Here is a 21,134-nt window from a genome sequence, read left to right on the forward strand (position 1 = left end):
TTGACTCCGATAGCCCACGGGTCTTATCCAGCCAGAGAGCTCAACGTGCTTTGCAAAAATCCGCAACTACTTTCCCCGTCTGAATTTATCTAGCTTCAACTTCCAGCCAGGAAGTTTGGTCTGCCGGGTAGAAGAGCCCTCGGTTATCAAATCTCTGGTTCCCGCGGAGGAACTGAGAGACTGAAAACGCTCGCTCTGTTGAGCTTAAAGAGGAGGCAAAGGGGTGACTGGATCCCCCTCTCAGGCACGGTTTCTAGTAGCATTTCTCTGACCCCTCTGCAACTGATCAACGGCCATCTGCAACTCGGGCGGCCGCAACCGGATGCAGTGGGTGCCCCAGGGCTAAATCCAGAGGCAGAGTCACCTCTCTCCTCCTACCAGAGATCCCCCTGTCTACGCAGCCAAGGATCGATTTAGTGTTGCTCTGGGAGCTCCTGGCCAGCTGCTTATCCACCATGACCCCACGATCCATTTCAGAGTCGCCGCTTCCCAGGCTCGAGCCCCATTGGTGGTTCCTAAAGGTACAACCTTCCCGGGGGCCCCGGATGCATTGGGGGTGAGGAGACTGTAAAAAGGGCTTTTTCTGGCTCGCGGCCGCTTGGCTTTGCAACTTTCCCATCTTTTTTAACGGAGTTTTTTGCCTGGAATTTCTTACAAGGGGGGAATAAATTCCAAGGGCTGAAACTAACCACCTCCGCCTGACACATCAGCAGCAGGGTTTGAACTCTAGACCTCACCCCAGCCTGCTCTCCCCTGCGCTCCAGGGACCAGCTCCAGGAGCTGGCAGCAGTAGAAGGTTGTTATCTCAAGGAGGAGAAATCAGAACTCAATCCCGCTGACTTCACAGCTGAGGAGACGGTCGGCCACTGGACCCGTGGGGGGAGGGGGGGGGGGGAAAAAGAGCACAGTCAAAGGCCCCCACCCGCTTTCTGGGACAAAGCCAGAGCCCTCCAGGCGAACATCCTGCTGACTAGCAAAGGCTGGCCCCAAACAATCTGCCACATAGGGCGGCTGCCTGCTCCCCCCTCCCCAGCATTAGCAGCCGGAGTAGCGGCAAGAACAAAAATGCAATCGCCCGGCCGGCAGGGCCTGCGTGAGAGACCTGCCTGCCGTGTGAAGGGGCCCAGCTGTTTACGCTGCAATCGGCTGTATTGCCATGGGCCGTGCCCGTGCTTTTACTGCTCCCGGCCAGAGTCCGGGGTTCAAGGAGAGCCGCTTATCGCCCCAAGACATTTATTAGCCGGGAAATGAGCTTTGGCAGGCGAGAAGGGCTGGCTGGAGGGGATGGGCGGAAAGGACCCATCGCCCGTGGCCTCCTGCCTGCAGCCTGAGAGGGGCAGCTGTGGGGCTCTGATGACTCCATCGACTCTAGCTCCCATCCCCTACCTGTGGGGAGATGGTGCCCTCTCTCCGAGCCAGCAATTCCCCCGCACCCGTGTGCCCCCCACACCCGCTCGCGCTGAGCCAGCCGGGAGGGGTTAAAGCCGAGATCCCCCTACGGGTCAAATCAAAACCAACCTTTATTTACAGTGCGAAGGCAGCGGTTAGAGCAGGGACAGGAAAGGAAGATCTGCCCTGGGGCCCAGCCGGCAAAGCCTGCAGCCGGGACGGCCCCTCTGTTCCCGCCCAGCCCGCAGGGGCGCGGGGCGGGGGAATCCTGGCACAGCGGGGCCCGAAACGGAGGAGACTGGTGGCCGGACTTCAGACCCTGCCCCGGCCCCCTGCAGGAGAACCACCGCCCGCTCCCGTGCGCGGCTGGAGACGTCTCCGCTCCAGGCTCCCCAGCCATCTCCCGCTGCTGCCTGGGAAAGGGGAAGCCGGCCGATCGCCCCCCCCCCCCCCCAACCCTTCTTCCCATGTGTCCGAACCCCTATTGCACTGATTAGCCACCCGAGAGCGTGGGGGGGGTCCCAGGGCAGGGAGGGGGACGATTAGTGACTCTGAGTGGAGTTAGCGCGTGGGCTCCCAGGCCTGGCGGGAGGGAGAACAGGGGCAAGGGCGGGATGCACCGGAGGGTTACGATTTTGACTTGGAGATGGCCAATCCGATGAGACCAGCCAGGCCGGCCACGCCCAGGGCCATGCCGCCGACGATCGCCATGCCGACCAGGCCGTCTGCGGAGAAAACACAGGGCTTAGCCGCGGGGGAAGGGCCTCCGCACGCAATGCCCTGCCCACCTCTCTCCCCCCCCCCCCCCCCAATCTGGCAGGTCCATCCTCACCCCGGGGCATGCTGGGAAAATCCAGCCGGCTCGCCCATCATGCCTAAGGCCGGTGGGGCAATGCATGCTGGGATGCAGGGACGCACTGGGGTCCGGCTGGAAGAAGCGTGGGCAGGGCCGAGAGGGAGACCCACAGCCTGGATTTTGGGGTCAGGGCGGGAAGAGGGGCTGGCCGATCCCGTCCTCCCTAGGGCGAGGCGAGGACGGGATTGGGGGGACCGTGGGGGGGGGGCTGACCTTTCTGCATGGCCTTGTCGATGAGCTTTTTCAGCTCCAGTGCCTGCGTGTTCTTGGGCTCAGTCTTCAGCAGCCCCCGGATGTACTTCAGGGCCTGCTCGTACTCCTACGGGACAGGGGGTGGTCAGCACCCACGGTACCCTCCCCGGCCCCCCACCCAACAGCCCCTCAATCCCTCCCATGGCACAACCCCCTCCCTGTCTCCTCCCACCCCGTTACCCTCCTCCCACTGATCAGCTTTGAGCATCGTCCGCTCCCTGCTCCGAGCCCACCACCCCATACACGCCCCACCCCATCTTTCCTCGATCCTCTCCCCCCGGGGCCCAGCCCTTCCCTCGCCTATCAGCGCCTCGGGGTTTATGAGCTGCGGCGGTAGAGTCCATAAAACCCCGCCAGCACAGGGCCCCGCCCAGCAACGGGTTTATGGAGTCCCGCTGAGCCACCCTGCGATCAGGCAGGGACGTTCCCCCACCGGTACCTGGGCCAGGAAAGTTAACCTGCTTCCTTTCTGCTGTGGGTCAGCCCCCAGTCTGCTCCCTGCATCCCTCCGCGGATGCGGAGGGGGGAAAGCGGGGCACGGGCCAGGGCTAGCTGGCCCTCGCCCCCCCCCAGCCTGTCCCTGATCTTTGAGGGTCCCCGAGTCCATATAACCCACTCCCTGCGCCCCTCGAGCCTGTCCCATCCAGCGCCCAGCCCCTAGGCACAGCTCCCCAAGACCCAGCACCCTGAGGCCGCCGCCCCCAGACAGCTCCCCAAGCCACCCCAGGACCTTGGGACCTGAGGGGCAGCCATGCCCCCTCCCCCCACACATACACACACACACACCTTCAGCCGGTAATTGGCCACGGCCAGGTAGAAGACGTAGTCGCGTTGTTCTTCCTTGCAGCCTTTGGGCACCAGCTCTAGAGGGTAGAGTGGAGACGGGGTGACCGGGGGCTCTGGCTCCAGCTCCCCCTCCCCCCAATTCAGGGCAGAACCAGGCAGACAGACCCAAGGGGGGGCCTCCAGGGCGGTGCCCTGGCCAGTCTACCCTGCGCTAACCCCGGGACCACCCTGCCCGGCGGCACGGTTCCCAGAGGTGCGGGCATGCCTTTGCCGGGTGTCTGGCTCAGTGGGACTGGCCGGGCAGAGCCGGATGGAGCCGGGGGGGACCCCAGCCGGGAGCGGGGCGCAGGGCGTCACTCACCCTCCAGCAGCACGATGCCCTTTTTGATGTCGTCGGTGTATTTGCTGCGCACCAGGCACCAGGCGTATTCGAACTGCGTCCCCTTGGAGACCGTGCCCCCCGCTCAGCTCCGCCTTGTACTTCTTCTCGAACCGCTGCGGGGAAACGGCGGGGTGAGACCGCGGGCAGCGCCAGGAACCCCCGCCCGCCGGGCCCCAGCTTGGGGGGGACACACGGGGCCAGGGACCGCGGGCAGCGCCAGGAACCCCCGCCCGCCAGGCCCCAGCTTGGGGGGACACACGGGGCCAGGGACCGCGGGCAGCGCCAGGAACCTCCGCCCGCCGGGCCCCAGCTTGGGGGGACACACGGGGCCAGGGACCGCGGGCAGCGCCAGGAACCTCCGCCCGCCAGGAGCCGGCTTGGGGGGGGACACACGGGGCCAGGGACCGCGGGCAGCAACAGGAACCTCCGCCCGCCGGGCCCCAGCTTGGGGGGGGACACAGGGCCAGGGTGGGGGTAAGATGGCAGGGCAGGGCCTGTCACCCCTCAGCCTCCATACCCACCCCCAGGCGCACATAGGGGAGGGGAGGGGAGAGGAGGGACAGACAGACAGACAGACTTCCCCCCGCTCAGTTTCAGGACTCCTGGGTTCTCTCCCCAGCTCTGGGAAGGGAGTGGGGGCTGGTGGTTAGAGCCGGGGGGTCTGGGAGCCAGGACTCCTGGGTTCTCTCCCCGGCTCTGGGAGGGGAGTGGGGGCTGGTGGGTTAGAGCAGGGGGTGCTGGGAGCCAGAACTCCTGGGTTCTCTCCCAGGCTCTGGAAGGGGAGTAGGGCCTAGTGGTTAGAGCAGGGGTGCTGGGAGCCAGGACTCCTGGGTTCTCTCCCTGGCTCTGGGAGGGGAGTGGAGTCTAGCTGGGGAGAGAACCCAGAAGTCCTGGCTCCCCAGGGCCCCTGCGCAAGCCCCTAGTCTGCTCTGCCTTGACCACTGGCGCCTCCTTTAACCGCACCCGGCACAAAGTGCCCCTTGCCCTGGGACTCGGCACTTTCCCAGCAGGGCCGTTCCGGCAGCAGGATGGGGCTGGCTCTGTCCCATGGGGCCAGGTGTCCTTCCCCCCCTGCTGGCCCAAGGCCCCCCTAGCCCTGAGGTTAACCATTCAGAGCCAGGGGACAGGGTCAGTTTGTGGCTGGCCGTGGTATGCCCTAGACTCAGCACCCTGCCAGTGGAATAGAACCCAGGAGTCCTGGCTCCCAGCCCCCCCCTGTTCTAACCACTACACCCCACTCCCCTCCCTGAGCCGGGGGCCGAACCCTGGTGGTTCCAGGCTGGGAAAGGAGCACCACAGATCCCAAGTCGGGAGCATTTCTGCCCCGGAGCCTGGGCCTGGGCTGGGCTCCAAGAGGAACAAGCTCCCTCCAATTCCAGGTCTCTGATGTCACATTTCACCCGAGCCAAACCACACATTCAGCTACTGCACCGGGCGCGGCAGAGCCTCGAGCTTCTGGCTTTGGAGCAGCCCAGGCAGCTAGGCCACCCCCACCCCCGCTCGGCCCAGGGTACCAGCCTCCACCACCCCCTTCGGTTTTCTCCCACACTTCCCTCCCGCTGGCCTTCAAGCGCTCCTGTGTCTCTCGCGGGCCCGGCTGCAGGTTAAATGCCCGGTATTCACACCCTGCGTGCTACCAAGCTGGGAGGGGTTGCAAGTGCTTTGGAGGAGAGGATTAAAATTCAAAATGATCTGGACAAAGTGGAGAAACAGTCTGAAGTCAATAGGATGAAATTCAATAAGGACAAATGCAAAGTAGTCCACTGAGGAAGCAACCATCAGTTGCACACATACAACATGGGAAATGACTGCCTAGGAAGGAGTACTGCGGAAAGGGATCTGGGGGTCACAGTGGATCACAAACTCAATGAGTCAACAGTGTAACACTGTTGCAAAAAAAAGGGAAACATCATTCTGGGCTGTATTAGCAGGAGTGTTGTAAGCAAGACAAGCAGTAATTCTTCCGCTCTACTTCACGCTGATTAGGCCTCAAGTGGAGCAGTGTGTCCAGTCTGGGCGCCACATTTCAGGAAATGTGGACAACTTGGAGAAGGTCCAAAGAAGAGCAACAAAACTGATTCAAGGTCTAGAAAACATGACCTATGAAAGAAAGATTGAAAAAATTGTGGTTTGTTTAGTCTGGAGAAGAGAAGCCTGAGAGGGGACAAAACAGTTTTCAAGTACATAAAAGGTTGTTACAAGGAGGAGGGAGAAAAATTGTTCTTCTTAACCTCTGAGGACAGGACAAGAAGCAATGGGCTTAAATTGCAGAAAGGGAGGTTTAGGTGGGACATTAGGAAAAACTTCCTAACTGTGAGAGTGGTTAAGCACTGGAATAAATTGCCCAGGGAGGTTGTGGAATCTCCATCATTGGAGATTTTTAAGAGCAGGTTAGACAAACACCTGTCAAGGATGGTCTAGATAGTACTTAGCCCTGCCTTGAGCGCAGGGGACAGGACTAGATGACCTCTCGAGGTCCCTCCCAGTCCTACGATTCTATAATCATCACTCAAAACACACCTGGTGAAGGAGCCTTTGAAACCCTCCCCACACTAATCATTTGCTGACCATTAACACCCTTGCGTGATGGTATTAAGCATTACGAACTGTGCTGGAATGATGCCTAAAATGTTTGCAAACCAGGGGAGTTGTTCAACAGGTCCGTCCTAAACTCAGGAACATGCGTTTGATTTGCTGACCGGCCCGATATTCGGGCCAAAGCCAACCAAGGTCCGTATTTACATACGAACAGAAGCCATTGAGACGGCCTGTCATCGAAAATTAACAGGCGGCACGTCCCGTTCCGAGCAGTTCCTCCTTCGGCATTGTTTGGGGAAGAACAAGGTGCCAGATGTATTGAGTAAGGTCGACTGAGCTCAATATGACAGAGAGACTCAAAGAAAATGCCACCGGCTCAACCACGCAAATCTGGGTGGGGATGGATAAGTGAAGCAAAAGGTCAAATTCTGGGAACAAATATTTGATCTTGACATTATACCTTTATTTAATCTCGTCTACCCATCAGGCACGAGAGTATTCAGCGATATCGGTGCCACTGAAAAAGAATGACAGACCCATACGCTCTCCTTTGGCCCACAGCAACGGGCTTTACCATTGAATCACCAGCCTGCTGCTCAATCTTCCCGAGACTGATTTTTTTGCTATTTTCCCCAATCGGAAAGAAAAAGCAGGACAACGCAGGAGGCGAGACTGGGAGGACCTGGCAGGCTGGGAGCTCAGCGGCATGAAAAAAAAAAAAAAGGCTACTACAAAGATGTGGCCAAATTTTAAGAAACTAACCAGGGAATCCCCTGTCACTGGAGGTTTAGACAAACACCTGTCAGGGATGGGCTAGGACAGGGGTCGGAGAAGAGCCGTGAGAATGATCAAACCTGGACAAATTCAGACTGGAAACAGGGTGCGAATTTTTCCCAGTGAGGGGAATTAACCACTGTGGTGGAATTTCCCCATCGCCGGCCAGGTTTTCCATCCGGATGGGCTGCTTTTTCCTTGGATCCGCTCTAGTTCGAGCAGGAATTCAGGGCAGCGGTATGGCCGGCGTTAGACGGGTGGTTATCTGGGGGCATTCGGGCCTTGGGATCTATGAATACAGGGAGCTCGGAGATCCTTGAGGTCTGTAGCCCCCTCGATCCATAGCCCCCTCGATCCATAGCCAGCCCCCGCCATGGCCAACGGGACACTTCACTGCAGCGTTAGCAGATAGTCCTCCGACACCTTCCCACAATTCCCAGGGAAGAAATCAGGGAATGTCTAAGCTCACCTTGGTAAAAAGAACCACGGGATATGCCCCTCGAAGTCCTAGCAACAGACATGGGGTGGCACAGCCCCAGAGCGGGCCCGGTAAGTCGAGTGCGGCCGCTCGCCCCGTGGCACCGATCCCCTGGGCTAACGCTTCAGGGACACGGGCCCCAAGACCGGGGCCTCTGCAGAACTCAAGGGCTAGAACCTGCCCGTCTGCAAATCCACTTCCGCACGGGCTAGACAGTCACTTCAGGCCTTGGGACTCCCCTTCCTTCACGGGCCACGGGGGAGAAGGATTGCCAGCACTGTCCTTGCAGCTCCGTATTAATCCAATCTCATGCTTCAGGGGGTCACCCGCAGGGGCCAGGAAGGACTTCCCTCTCCCATGCACAACCAGCCGGCTGGATTCTGTAGGGGTTGGGGTTGCCTTCCTCTGAATCATCCACGACTGGAGATGGGACACTGCACAAGACGGGACAGCAAAGCCTCTTTCTAGCGGCCTGGTTCTTGCTCATAAGTTTGGGGCCCAGCCGATCACCAGCTCAGGAGGGAATTTCCCCCAGATCGGCAGGGACGTTGGGGTTGGGTTTTTTTGCCTTCCTCTGTGGCGAGGAGGGCGAGCCGCCTGCGGGATCTCCCAGGCATGTCTTGCCTTGCCAATTCCCTGTCCCGGTCTCTCCCACGCACGGAACAATTGAGTCTCTTGAGGACTGAAATGTTTGGTCTGGCCTGGGCTACCCAGGAGGTCAGTCTAGATCGGGGTCGGCAACCTTTCAGAAGTGGTGTGCCGAGTCTTCATTTATTCACTCTGATTTAAGGTTTTGCGTGCCAATCATACATTTTAACGTTTTTAGAAGGTCTCTTTCTAGAAGTCTATAATATATAACTAAACTATTGTTGTATGTAAAATAAACAAGGTTTTAAAAATGTTTAAGAAGCTTCATTTAAAATTAAATTAAAATGCAGAGCCCCCTGGACTGGTGGCCAGGACCCAGACAATGTGAGTGCCACTGAAAATCAGTTCGCGTGCCGCCTTCGGCACGCGTGCCATAGGTTGCCTATCCCTGGTCTAGATGCTCTAACAGGCCCTTGCAGTACCTCTATGACATCTATAAAATCTCCCCGTCTTCACTTCTCTGCCCCCCGCGCCCTCTTCCCATCCCAGCCGCTAAAGCGATCGGCAGATAAACAATTAACCCTACAGTCTTCTGCCCAATGGAGATTAATAGGGGATTTCCCCCCCCTCGGGCTTCCCCGTTCCCCACCCTCAGCGTGACTGGCGGAGGCAGCGCCGGGTCCGTATCTGGAAGGCCGTCTTTATGATCACGCATCGCGCTATTGACAAGTGAGATCTGGCAGATTTGAACGCGCCACGTGCGCACGTCAGGCGAGCCAGGCCTGACCCACACACACACACACCCCGGCCCTAAAGCTGCGTTTGATAAACAGAGCGGAGAGGCGGGGCCCAGCCAGTCAAGGAAGTCAGACAACGACTGAGAAATGCTCTTTTCATTGTAGGCTTCCCCCCCCCCACCCCCCTCCATGGAGGAAATTAAACCCGGATGACTGTTTCAACACCCCCAGGGTTGCAACACAACCGCGCGGGAGCTGGGAAATTCCAACCAAGGCTAACGCCGCGAGCTCTGCCAGGTCGCCCGCTGGCGGCTCTCTCTGCTGGCCACCCGCCATTCTCCCAGGCGGGCGGCCTGGAGCCCCGGGACGGCCGGACACCTGGGATCTATTCCCAGCTGTGTTGGGGGACCGCTTCCCCCCTTCTGCGCCTCAGTTTTCCCCCGGCTGGAAAACGGAGAGAAGAATCCTGACCTTTGCAAAGCCCCAGGGGATTATTTTAAACCAACCGGTCCCACAAAGTCGGGGACTAAGCAAGCGCCGTGGCAGATTCGCCGTCTCTCGGCTTTCTGGGAGAGAAGCCGGTTACCGGGCTCCATCCGGGGGAAGTGGGCCCGGGAAGGTCCAACCAGACGATGTAACGGTCCCTTGCCAGTCTCCAAGCCCCAGTCCCAACAGCAAGGGGCCGTGTGGGTGAGCTCAGAGGACATGAAGGGTTCGTTACAGCCTCGTTCCCAGGGGTTAAACCATAATGGGCTGGGGACTAGAGGGCAGCCCAGAGCGGGGTGGAGGGGAGCTGTGTGCCATTGTGCAAAACGCAGCTTGAGAGGAAGGCTGGTTTCTCCGTCTACATCGGGGTGGGCAAACTTTTTGGCCCCAGGGCCACAGCGGGGTTGCGAAACGGTATGGAGGGCCGGGTAGGGAAAGCTGTGCCCCCCCCCAAACAGCCTGGCCCCCGCCCCCATCCACCCCTTCCCGCTCCCTGACTGCCCCCCTCAAAACCCCCGACCCAGCCAACCCCCTCTGCTCCTTGTCCCCTGACTACCCCCTCCCAGGACCCCGTCCCCTATCCAACCCCACCCCCCCGCTCCCTGTCCCCTGACTACCCCCTCCCAGGACCCCGTCCCCTATCCAACCCCACCCCCCCCGCTCCCTGTCCCCTGACTGCCCTGACCCCTATCCACACCCCCGCCCCCTGACAGCCCCCCCCCCGGGACTCCCATGCCTATCCAACCCCCCTGTTCCCCATCCCCTGACCGCCCCCCCCCGCAGAACCTCCACCCCATTCAACCCCACCCGCTGTCCCGTGACCCCTATCCACACCCCCACCCCTTGACAGGGCCCCCAAAACTCCCACCCCCTAGCCAACCCCCCCCCCCCACTCTTTGTCCCCCGACTGCCCTCTCCTGGGACCTCACCCCCATCCAATCCCCCTCATCCCCTATCCATACCCTCACCCCCTGACAGGCCCCCCGGGACTCCCACCCCCTATCCAACCCCCCCCTGTTCCCTATCACCTGACTGCTCCCAGAACCTCCACCCCATCCAACCGCCCCCTGCTCCCTGACTGACCCCCGGGACCCCCTGCTCTTTATCCAACCCCCCCCACTCCCTGCCCCCTTACCATGCCGCTCAGAGCATAGGGGGCAGCAGGGGAGGGGCCGGGGGCGAGCCTCCCCGGCCGGGAGCGCAAAGGCTGGGCAGGACGGGCCCGCGTGCTGGATGTGGTCTACATACATTGGGGAGGGGGGACCCCCGGGAGGGAAAAGCCACTGAAGCTAAAGGACCACGTTGGCCCAAGAAGAAACGAGGGACGAGCGGGGATCAAGGAAGGCTGCAGAGGAGAAGCAGCTTTCAAACGCTCGCGTGACGATGGAACCGGAGGCTTTCACGGCACGAGCAGGGACTGGAATTCCCTGGCACGGTCCGTCCTTTCCCGGCCACGCTCCTGGCAAGGGCCTCTGGGGCCCCCTGCTGGCCGTTCGCAGGGGCAGGTACCCGCACGGAGAACAGAAATTCGGCAAAGCGATGGCACTGCATGGATTCAGAGGAGCAGCGCCCACTGATCACAGCCCTGGCTGCCCTCCTGTGTCCCAAATGAACCAGATCCGCTCTTTCAGGAAGCCATCCAGCCGTGCCTTAAACACGGGGAATCCTCCATGGCCTTGGGCACTGGATTTCTAGTCGCTCTTTCTGGAGTTTCACTGGATCTCAGTGGCCCTTTGCCTGCTAGATCGAAGAGCCTGCTATCAAGCTCACCTAAACTGGAATCAAGTCACCCCTCAGCTCCTTGGGTTGATCGCCTGGAGTCTCCCGCTCTCAGGCTGGTTCTCCGATCCCTCCACCCTTCCCGAGGAGCTCCTCCGGCCCCTCCCCAACCGATCAACCTCCTTCTGGAACTGCGGGCCCCAGAACCGGACGCAGGAGTCCCACGGCGGTGGCACCATGGCCAACCCACCTCCCTGCTCCGACGTGAGATTCCCCCATTTACGCAACCTGGGATCACATTCACCCTTTTGGCCAGGGCGTCGCACGGGGAGCTCATCTCCAACTGATGATCCACCACGATCCCCATGCCCTTTGCAGAGTCCCTGCTTCCCAAGACCCTGTAAGGATGGCCGATATTCTTGGTTCCTTCCGGTGTCTTTTCCTGCCAAACTAATGATCCTGATGCTAGGAGAACCAGGACCCGACCGAGGCATTTAGAGTCATGAAGAGATAGACGATCAGCCTTGGCCTGTCCCATAACGAGAAGGCAGGGTTGGCCCTTCTGGAAACAGGACAAAGGCACCGTGAAAAGCTCGAAAAGCGCAGTCTGGGCATTCGCCGCCCACCTCAGCCGACGGAGTGCTGCAAACAAGGATACGCCTGCACTTAAAACTCGGGTAATCCACCTTCCCGAGAGACGGTGGCCAGGCCGACGGAAGAATGCTTCCATCAGCCTAGCGCTGTCTACACTGAGGGTTGGGTGGGCCCGGCTACTCCCAAGGGGGTGGATTTTTCCCAGCCAAGAGTCACTGTGACGCTGGCAGACCAGGTGCCAGCTCATGCCAAGGCCCCTAGGCCTCGCTGAACCCGACAAATGCAGAGCTGGAAACCAGTCCGGCTCCACTGTGGGTTAGTGTTCTCAAAACAGGTATTAGAGGGATAAGAACGTCTTTAGACTTTGCAGACGGCTTGTAGGATGCTGCGTGTATTGATCCTGCTTACCAGATCTGCCCCCGTGGCATAAGGCAGCATTTAAATGTTTGCCCTGTGACTATAAAAATGTTGGCTAAGACCGTAAAGCCACACAGTCGGGGAGACGCATTACCGGGTGTGAAATGCTAGTTTACCACAAGAGGTGCCATCTTCTCCCCAACCAAAGAGGGGCTGCAGGCGTCAGACAAGCCATGGCGGACGGGCGACTCGGCTGGTGGCTTCCCCCACACCCGTGAAGACGAGACATGCACAACCCCGAGTCCCATCACAGCGTGAATGCTCAGGTAAGGGGGAAAAAATGCCTGTTAAAGAGAAATTAGTACCTTTATACCTCAAACAGGGTGGATTTGATTTAAATCACATTGATTTAAATCACTAGTCAGGAAGACACGATTTAATCATGGTTTTCTACATAAAAAGTGCATTCTTGTTGGTTGTTATAACCTTAATACCTATTCGTCACAACTCAGAGCTAGATGAAGCCTCCTGCCATCATAGGTTTTCCCTTCTAGTGAGAGAACGGTATGGTAGATCTCAAATCAATGAAGGCTACAGTCAGAAAGACCTTGAGACTTCTGGAATATGCTGCTCAAACAGTTTCACTTTTGTTTCTACTGTCTGTCCCTCCCTTCTCACATTTATCTCCAGACTTCTTCTCCTTGTCCAGATCTATTCCGCCCCTAACAATCTTCTATTTTTGAAACTTTGCACTTTTAGAGAGAGGTAAGGGATTGACTGTGTACACAAATTTGCAGAGGGACAATAGGGTTGAGGTCTGTTATTTCTCACCTCTATACATTAGTTATTTATTTAAAAACATTTTTGCTGTTAAGCATGTTATCTCTGGAGACACAAATCCACAGTTTGAGAACTGCAAAATTAACCATCTCTGATGGTATCTTCTAGACTGAGCCCCAGTGGGTAGAAAGAAAGATTAACCTCAATAATCTATACAGAAGCCCCTGGAACCCCATAAGATTGGGTCCCTAATCCATGAACTATTGGAACTCATTTACAAAACTTTTCTTAAACGTTACATGAATATATTGTCTCATACTATAGAATTAGAATTTATCATCCTTATTCCATAATGAGAGATCTTTGAGCTATAATGTATCTTAATTAAAACTATCTTTAGATAGGTTTTTTCCACCCAAAAAAGCATTATCAAAAAAATCTGATTTAAATAAAAAAATTTTTTGTTTTAAATCATTGATTTTTATTCCCCCCTCCCCCCCCCCCCCCCAGCAATATTTTCGGTGATCGCATGACCCCCCTCCAATAGCCTCAGGACCCCCAGTTTGAGAAACGCTGCTTTATGCTGTCAGGACGCTGAAGGGCAGCGATTCCTAGGGTTGGCCCCGAAGGACCTAATAACTTGCTTATTACAGAAACTTCTAGAATGTTTTGAACTTAAGATCGTACCTCATTTGTGTGTGTGTGTGACCTGCTTTAACCTTGTAAATAACTCGTTTCTTTGTCCCAGTTAAAAAATACTTTTAGTTAGTTTGTTCTAGGATTGGCTACAAGCGTTGTCTTGGGTTTGAGATCTGAATGTAATTGACCTGGGGTAAGTGACTGGTCCTTTGTATCCTGAACATCCTTGTGCTTTTGGGCAGAAAATGACCATCTACCACAGAGTCCGGCTTGCCTGGGTGCCCAAGGGGACAGTCCCTGGTAAGACTGTCCTAGTGCTTTAGGAGCTCAGACTTGTTCCAGTGTAAGGCCTTTTTCTGCAAACCATATTAGGACAGCAAAAGCCACGAGAGAAAAAGCAAAAACTCACATCCTCCCATTCCATCTCAATTACATTAAAACAATGAAATATCAGGCTGGGAGGAATGCTGCTGCTGGCTTAGTACACCTCTACCCTGATACAACGCGACCCGATAGAACACGAATTCTGATATAACGCGGTACAGCAGTGCTCCGGGGGGGGCGGGGCTGCACACTCCGGCGGATCAAAGCAAGTTCGATATAACGCGGTTTCACCTATAACGCGGTAAGATTTTTTGGCTCCCGAGGACAGCATTATATAGGGGTAGAGGTGTAGTACCCACCACCACCGAAGAAAGAAATAGATCTTAAGAGGTTTAAAGAAAACCTCGTTTCATAGCATTCTGTCTGGCAAGCAGTCACTTATCGACACGTTGGGATTGTGAAATCTAGACGTCTTTATTGTTTTGCCCTTTATGGTCCCCACGTCTCTATTGTTCACCTGTCTGGTTTCTGTCTGGTTCTTTGATTGTTTCTGTCCGTTACATAGCAAAATTAGTTAAGTGTAAATCAGTTAAGGTGGTGGGCTGTGAGTGGTTAAAAGAATTGTTTGACAATAGGTTAAGTTTGGTTAGAGAATTGTTTAGTAATATTTTAGTCAAATGATTGCTAAAATTTGAGAACCTGTGCCTTAACCAATCTGAGGACCCCCATTTTGACTTAATTTTTGTTGGACCCCCAAGCCTCTTGCTCAGCCCCTGGCCCTGCCCTCACTCCACCCCCTTCCCCAATGCCCCACCCCACCCCTGACCTTTCCCGCCCCCCTGCCCCGAGCGAACAGCTGTTCCGCGGCGTGCAGGAGACACTGGGAGGGACGGGGAGGAGTTAATCAGCGGGGCCAGCAGCCCCGGACATGACCCGCGGACCCCCAGGAGTACCCTCACGGACCCCAGTTTGAGAAACCCTGGGTTAAGACACAGCTAAGCAAGACTCAAATTTCACTATATAAACTGGGGTCCAAAAGGCAGCTCTTGGGAACCAACTCCAGGACACAGCCCTAAGATCCGAGCTGTCAGACCTCAGCACCCTACCAATCACGCCGCGCAGAAGCTGGAGTCCCCGGATGACCTGACCCTGACCGGCCAGCAGAAAAAGCTCAGCAGTGTATGCTTAGTGGGTGTATTCGGTTTCGGGGACTGTTAATAAACAGAGGTTAAAGATATTCCTGTGTACGTTTCTTGCACTGGTAAAAGACCCCGCAGACCTCTGAGTCCACAGGGAACGGGGGTTATACCCTGAGCTCACGGAGGGATAGAGCCCGGAGCTCACGGAGGAGTAAAGTTGGGTGTCTTATGAGCACCACAACCCTCCGTATCACACCCCCGTTTGTGCCACTGCAACAGGCGGCGCATCGGCTTTGCCAGCAGAATTCCCCCCGGCCCCCCGAACGCTTTCTAGACTAGACAAAGCCATTGGCTCAGAGCCCGTAACCCGCTACCAGCCCCCGAACAATGAGCCCTTTGCTTCTTTTGATTGTTTACCCCAGAGTCCCTCGGCATGGACAGCAGCTTCACTCGCCTTCCCAGGCGCGCGCCAGCCCCCGGGCTGCACGGTGTAACGGGCAAAGGGAAGAACGGTTAAGTCCGCTAATGGGGTTTGAAATAAGGTTTCGGGCAACGCTGCGCTGGCTCTGGGATCACAGGTCCCAAAAGCTCTGCCAATGCTCCACAGCTAATCCCAATGCACACAGATAACTGCACAGTGAAGCACCATGCCTCAGTTTCCCCATCTCTACAGCACTGCCCTGCCTCACAGGGAGGATCAATACAGTCAAGAGGGTGAGGCACACAGCCCCTCAAGGCGCCTTCCCAGACTGGGGCATCCTGATGCTCAGGGAACGGCTCCTTGAAGGCGTCGGTGCCGGAAGCTCGGCGTATGCTTCCTCCTCCCGTCAGCCCATGAGACAGGTCATTAGACCTCTCGAGAGAGGGAGGTGAGAGGTCTGATGACCGGTGCATGGGGCTTACACCGCTAATCCAGAAGGGCCCAAGACCTCTGAACCTGCTCTCCCGCCCCGCCACACGGCCGCGAGAAACAGCCGTGATTCTCGCAACGTGTCGCCGACGCCAACTGGTCTCCACCCATTTCACTCGGCGGCGTCAAGCACGCTGCACCGTCGCAGCCGCAAGGGAAGCGATATTCTGCACGGGTTAGGCCTCAACTGGAGAACTGCGTCCAGTTCTGGGCACCACATTTCAGGAAAGATGGGGGCAACTTGGAGAAAGTCCAGAGAAGAGCAACAAAAATGATGAAAGGGCTAGAAAACATGACCTGTGAGGGAAGGTTGAAAAAATTGCATTTGTTTAGAGAAGAGAAGACAGAGGGGACATGATCACAGAATACATAAAAGGTTGTTACAAGGAAGAGGAAGAAGAATGGTTCTCCTTGACCCCTAAGGACAGGTCAAGAGGCAATGGGCTTAAATTGCAGCAAGGGAGGTTTAGGTTGGACATTAGGAAAAACTTCCTAACTGTCAGAGTGCTTAAGCACTGGAATAAATTGCCCAGGGAGGTTGTGGAGGATTGGGGATTTTTAAGAGCAGGCTGGACAAACACCTGTCAATGATGGTCTAGATAATACTTAGTCTTGCCACGAGTGCAGGGGACAGGACTAGATGACCTCTCGAGGTCCCTTCCAGTCCTACCAGTCTATGATTCCCTCATATTTGGCACTGGTGCAACCATTTCTGGAATCCTGAATCCAGTTCCAGGGTCCTCCATTCCAGAAGGACGGGGATAAATTGGAGGGGGTTCAAAGAACAGCCATGAGAAAGACTAAAGGGTTAGAAGAAGCATGCCTCCAGCAGCTCAAAGAGAAGGCTAACGGGTGACTTGATCTATAACTACCTACGTGGGAACAGAAATTTGATAACAGATGACTCTTCTTCAGAGAGTCTAAGGGCATCGGATGCCCTGAATTAATTCCAAGCTGAACTAGAGACGGGATGTCACCTTGATTTAAGAATCCACCATGGCCCTTGGGAACTTTTCCCAGTGATGAATTTCCCACTGCTGGTAAAAATTCACACCTTCTTTCCAGTCTGCTCGCTTCCCATCTATAGGTACTTACATGGGAACAAGTCCAATAATGAGCTCTTCAGCCCAGCAGACAAAGGTCTAACAAGATCCGACAGTTGGGAATGGGCGATAGGGGATGATCACTTGATGATTACCTGTTCTGTTCATTCCCTCTGGGGCACCTGGCATTGGCCACTGTCGGAAGACAGGATACTGGGCTGGATGGACCCTTGGTCTGACCCAGTGTGGCTGTTCTTATGATGAATTCAGACTAGAAATAAAGCACACATTTTTTCAACGAACAACCGGAACCACTTCCCAACAGCTGTGGTGGATTCTCCATCGCTGGCGATTTTGAAATCCAAGTGGGATGTTTTTCGGAAGTGTCCGCTCTCGTTCAAACAGTTTCTGAGTCTTGCACGTGGCCTGCTCATGGCTGGCAACCTCACGCAACCAGAACAAACTCCCACAAGAAAGCAGTCGATTCTCCATCCCTTGACATCTTCCAAACCAGACTTTCTGGAATATGCTTTAGTCATGCACAAGTTCTCAGGCTCAACCCAGGAGCAACTGGGTGAAAATTGCCAGCCTGTGATAGACAGGAGGTCAGACTAGAGCAGTGTCTCTCAACCTTTTTGATAGCTTGCTGCCTTCCCAAACTGTATCAGGGAAACCTCGGGGACCAGTGTGGGTCCACAGACGGGTTGTTGAGGAACACTGGACTAGATGACCTATGGTCCCTTCGGATCTACGCTCAATTCTTCCCACTGGGTCCCAGTCAGCTACCAACGCCAGCCTAAGGCCTTTGACATGACCCCAAAGCCCTAGAGGGAACCACACGAGAGCTGGGGACGAAGCCTTCTCTAGAGAGGGGATCCGGCTACAGAACAATCTTCCTGCAGAAATCAGGAGAGTTCAGAGTCTGATAGCCTTTAGGAAAAACAGCAAGCCCTACCTCTTGAAAAATGACTCTCAGCCAAAAGAATGACGCTTGGCATTTCTTTCTACTCAATTAACTCCCCGTCAAGCAAAACAAACAAACCCTCCCCCAAAATTAACAACCATCCCTGAAACAGAGGAACTACCCCCCGCCAATAGTATTTAAAAATCCCACAACCAAAGAGCCTCCTCTAACCAGAGTTTTGATCCCAAAAAGGAAGAAAGCACCAGACGCGCTACCAAAGTCCTCTAGGGTCTTGGCCAATGCCCAGACGCTAGCTACAGTGATGGTCAGCAGAACAAACCCCTAAACTAGATGGAAAGAGCCTGTGTCATCTAGACCAACCAGGAATAACTCCAGATCTAATAGAAAACCCCAATAATCCTCATTTTCAACAGCGCAGCAACTTTGCTGGCATGGTCCCTAGAGACGGAGAGAAACTGAGTCTTGCTTGCCTAAGGCCAAAATTATAATTGGGTTCGCAAAAAGAACTAGATAAGTTCCTGGAGGACAGGTCCATCAGTGGCTACTAGCCAAGATGGTCAGAGAGGCAACCCCATGCTATGGGTGTCCCCAAGCTCCGACTGCCAGAAGCTGGGAATGGGCGGGGGGTGGATGGATCACTTGATGATTCCCTGATCTGTTCATTCCCTCTGGGGCACCTGGCATTGGCCACTGTCGGAAGACAGGACACTGGGCAAGATGGACCTTTGGTCTGACCCAGTGTGGCTGTTCTGATGTTCAATCACTGGATCTCTTCCAGAAAGGCAGCCAGTCTGGGGCTGAATATACAAGTTTGTTCCAATTGTTAAATCAGCCTAATTGAAAACACTGGTGCCCACTTTTTTGGGGGAGGGGGTTAAGGCTGTCCATTTCACCCCATGGCAGCCAAGCCCTGGGGCCCCTTCCATGTCGCTCGCGCCGACGGCTCAGGAAGAGAACGCAAAGCCCCAGAGCTCTTCATAGGACTCGGGTTTCCTGATCCCCACCCCAGTGCGGCCCTCCCTGCTGCCACGCGCTCCCCACGGCCTCTCCACACAAGTACAAGGGCAGAACCTTTGCACAGCTTACCGCATCCCAACATGGGGGCATGATCCCCAGCCAACCCTTCCCCCCCACACACACTCTTGGAGGCACCTGGCTTGCAGGGGGGTCATGGGAGGGGCGGGGGGTCACAGCATCTAAGGAAGAACATTGTGCCCCCTCCACCCCAGGAGCCCGAACCATCACGCACGCAGGAGAGAAAACCAGAGACATCCAAACACACAGGCACCTGCTCCATCAGTGCAGAGAGAATTGAGGGGGGTGGGGGGTTCACTGGGGCCAGAAGGTGAATGGGACCGGTTATTCAAGGGGAGCTGGGGATGGTCTCAGGGAGGAGAGGCCCCAAGGAAAGCCCCAGGGCGGGGCAGGGGAAGTCAGCGGGGAGAGACTCAGGGCAGGGATATGGGGGGCAGATCCAACTGTCAGTGGGACCTGGGGGAGCAGATGCCTCAGAAGGGAGGGGGCAGGCTCTGGGAGGGAGAAGGCAGGGAGAGCTGTAGGGGAGGGGCTATGGGGGGATTCAGTGAGCAGGACCATGGAGTAGGCTCAAGGGGAGGGGAGCGTGAATTGAAGGTTCAGGGGGAGGCTCGGGCAGAGGGGACCCTGGGTAGGGGAATCCAGGGGGTTGGGCTGGACAGGGAGGGCCTGGGGGGCGGGGAGGGGAAGTCCTGGGTAAAGATGCTCCTGGGGGGCTGAAGAGGAGGGACCTTTGGGTGGGGGATTCGGGGCCTGGATTGAGGGTTCAGGGTGGAGGATCCCAGGGACAGGGGCCCCTGGATAGGGTATACTGGGAGTGGGACTGTGTTGAAGGTTCAGGGCCCTAGAGCAGCGGTTCTCAAACTTCCTTGCACAGCGATTCCCTTCCGACAACAAAAATTACTTCCCGACCCCAGGAGGGCGGGGCCGAAGCCTGAGCCCGCCCGAGTCCCACTGCAAAGCCCAAACCCCACCGCTCTGGGCAGGGGGCCTGCAAACCGAGTCCTGAAGCCCTCGGGCTTCGGCCCGCCTGGGCCCCAGCAAGTCTAACCCAGCCTGGTGACCCCATTCTAAGGGGGTCGCGACCCACTTTGGGGTCCCAACCCACAGTTTGAGAACCGCTGCCCTAGAAGACCGGTGGGGGGGGGCTCAGGGAGAGGAGTCCCGGGGGGGGTACCCAAGGGCACAGCCTGGGGAGGGGGGGCTCAGTGCCTGGGTAGGGGGCTCAGGGCAGGAGGCCCCTGGGTGGGAGATCCCAGTGGGGGCAGGGACTAGGCCTCGGGAGGGGCAGGTCAAGCTCCAGGGGCAGGTTAAGGAGAGACAGGGGAGCAGAGGGACTCCTGGGGGGCGGGGCCCAAACCGGGGGGGGGAGGGGGAGAGTGTCAGGGGCGGGGCCTATCCTAGGGATTCAGGGCAGGAGGACCCAGGCTAGGGGACCCTAGGGGGCAGGGCCCTGGTTAGGGGGATGGTGGGGGGACGATGGGGGGCTCTGGGGGCAGGGCCCTGATTAGGGGTATGGTGAGGGGGCGGGGACCGGGTGAGGGCGATGCTGGGGAGTCTGGGGGGCGGGGCCCAGGTTAGGGGGATGCTGGGGGCAGGGTCCGGGGAGGGGGCGATGGGGGGCAGGACCCCAGTTGCGGGGATGTCAGGGGAGCAATGGGGTGGTCTGGGGGCAGGGCCCCGGTTAGGAGGATGCCGGGGGGCGGGACCCGGGGAGGGGGATGCCGGGGGGGGCAGGGCCCAGGGAGCGGTAAGGGCGGGGCCCAGGGAGGAGGATGCCGGGGGGGCGATGGGGGGCGGGGCCCGGGGGAGGGAGGTGTCGGGGGGGCGATGGGGGGCGGGGCCCGGGGAGGGGGGCGATGGGAGGACCCGGGAGGGGCGATAGGGGCGGGGCCTCTCACCAGCAGATCCTCCACCGCCACCACTTCGCTCAGCACCGACTCCATCGCGTCCCCACCCCCGGAAGCCACCGCCCCGGAACTAAACCTGCGGCTCGCACCGGAACCGGAAACGCGCTCGCTGTTCTCCGCCTTCTACCTCGCCCCTCGCCGCTGAGGCGCATGCGCCCCTTGGCTCCGGCCGGCTCCCGCCCCTGCTGCGGACCGCGAAAGGGAAGGGGTTGTTTGGGCCAAGGCGGCCACCGTCCCGACCCGGGAGGACGCGCCCCCGCGCGCGAGGGAGAGGGCGGCCCCTGTTACCATGGCGTCCGCGCGGCGCTGAGAGATGCGGGCGGGGGAGAGAGGAGCGGCTGCGCCTGCGCAGCGCGGGGCGGGAACGGGCGGCAGTTTGCACATGCGTTGGCGAACGGGGCCGCGCAGGGGTTGCCGGGAAATGTGGGCTCGAGCCCTGAGTCCGCCTAGTGACGTTGGAGTGGGGAGCTGCTGGGCACGCCCCCCTAGTTAC

At 57.4% G+C, this 21,134-nt stretch overlaps 1 protein-coding gene and 1 pseudogene across 1 annotated transcript; both read right to left on the reverse strand.

Annotated features, from left to right (window-relative positions):
* The window catches only part of LOC135889358 (zinc finger protein 850-like), a 473,854-nt pseudogene that overhangs the window by 237,917 nt on the left and 214,803 nt on the right, over window positions 1-21,134 (reverse strand).
* FIS1 (fission, mitochondrial 1) lies at window positions 1,503-20,707 on the reverse strand. The gene is given in 7 exon segments (XM_065417268.1): window positions 1,503-2,114; window positions 2,459-2,564; window positions 3,284-3,360; window positions 3,645-3,744; window positions 3,746-3,778; window positions 12,113-12,280; window positions 20,633-20,707. Coding segments are annotated over 7 exon segments (627 nt in total). The 5' UTR covers window positions 20,678-20,707; the 3' UTR covers window positions 1,503-2,016.

Source organism: Emys orbicularis, chromosome 15 (genome assembly GCF_028017835.1).
Source record: "Emys orbicularis isolate rEmyOrb1 chromosome 15, rEmyOrb1.hap1, whole genome shotgun sequence".
Classification (NCBI taxonomy): Eukaryota; Metazoa; Chordata; order Testudines; family Emydidae; genus Emys; species Emys orbicularis.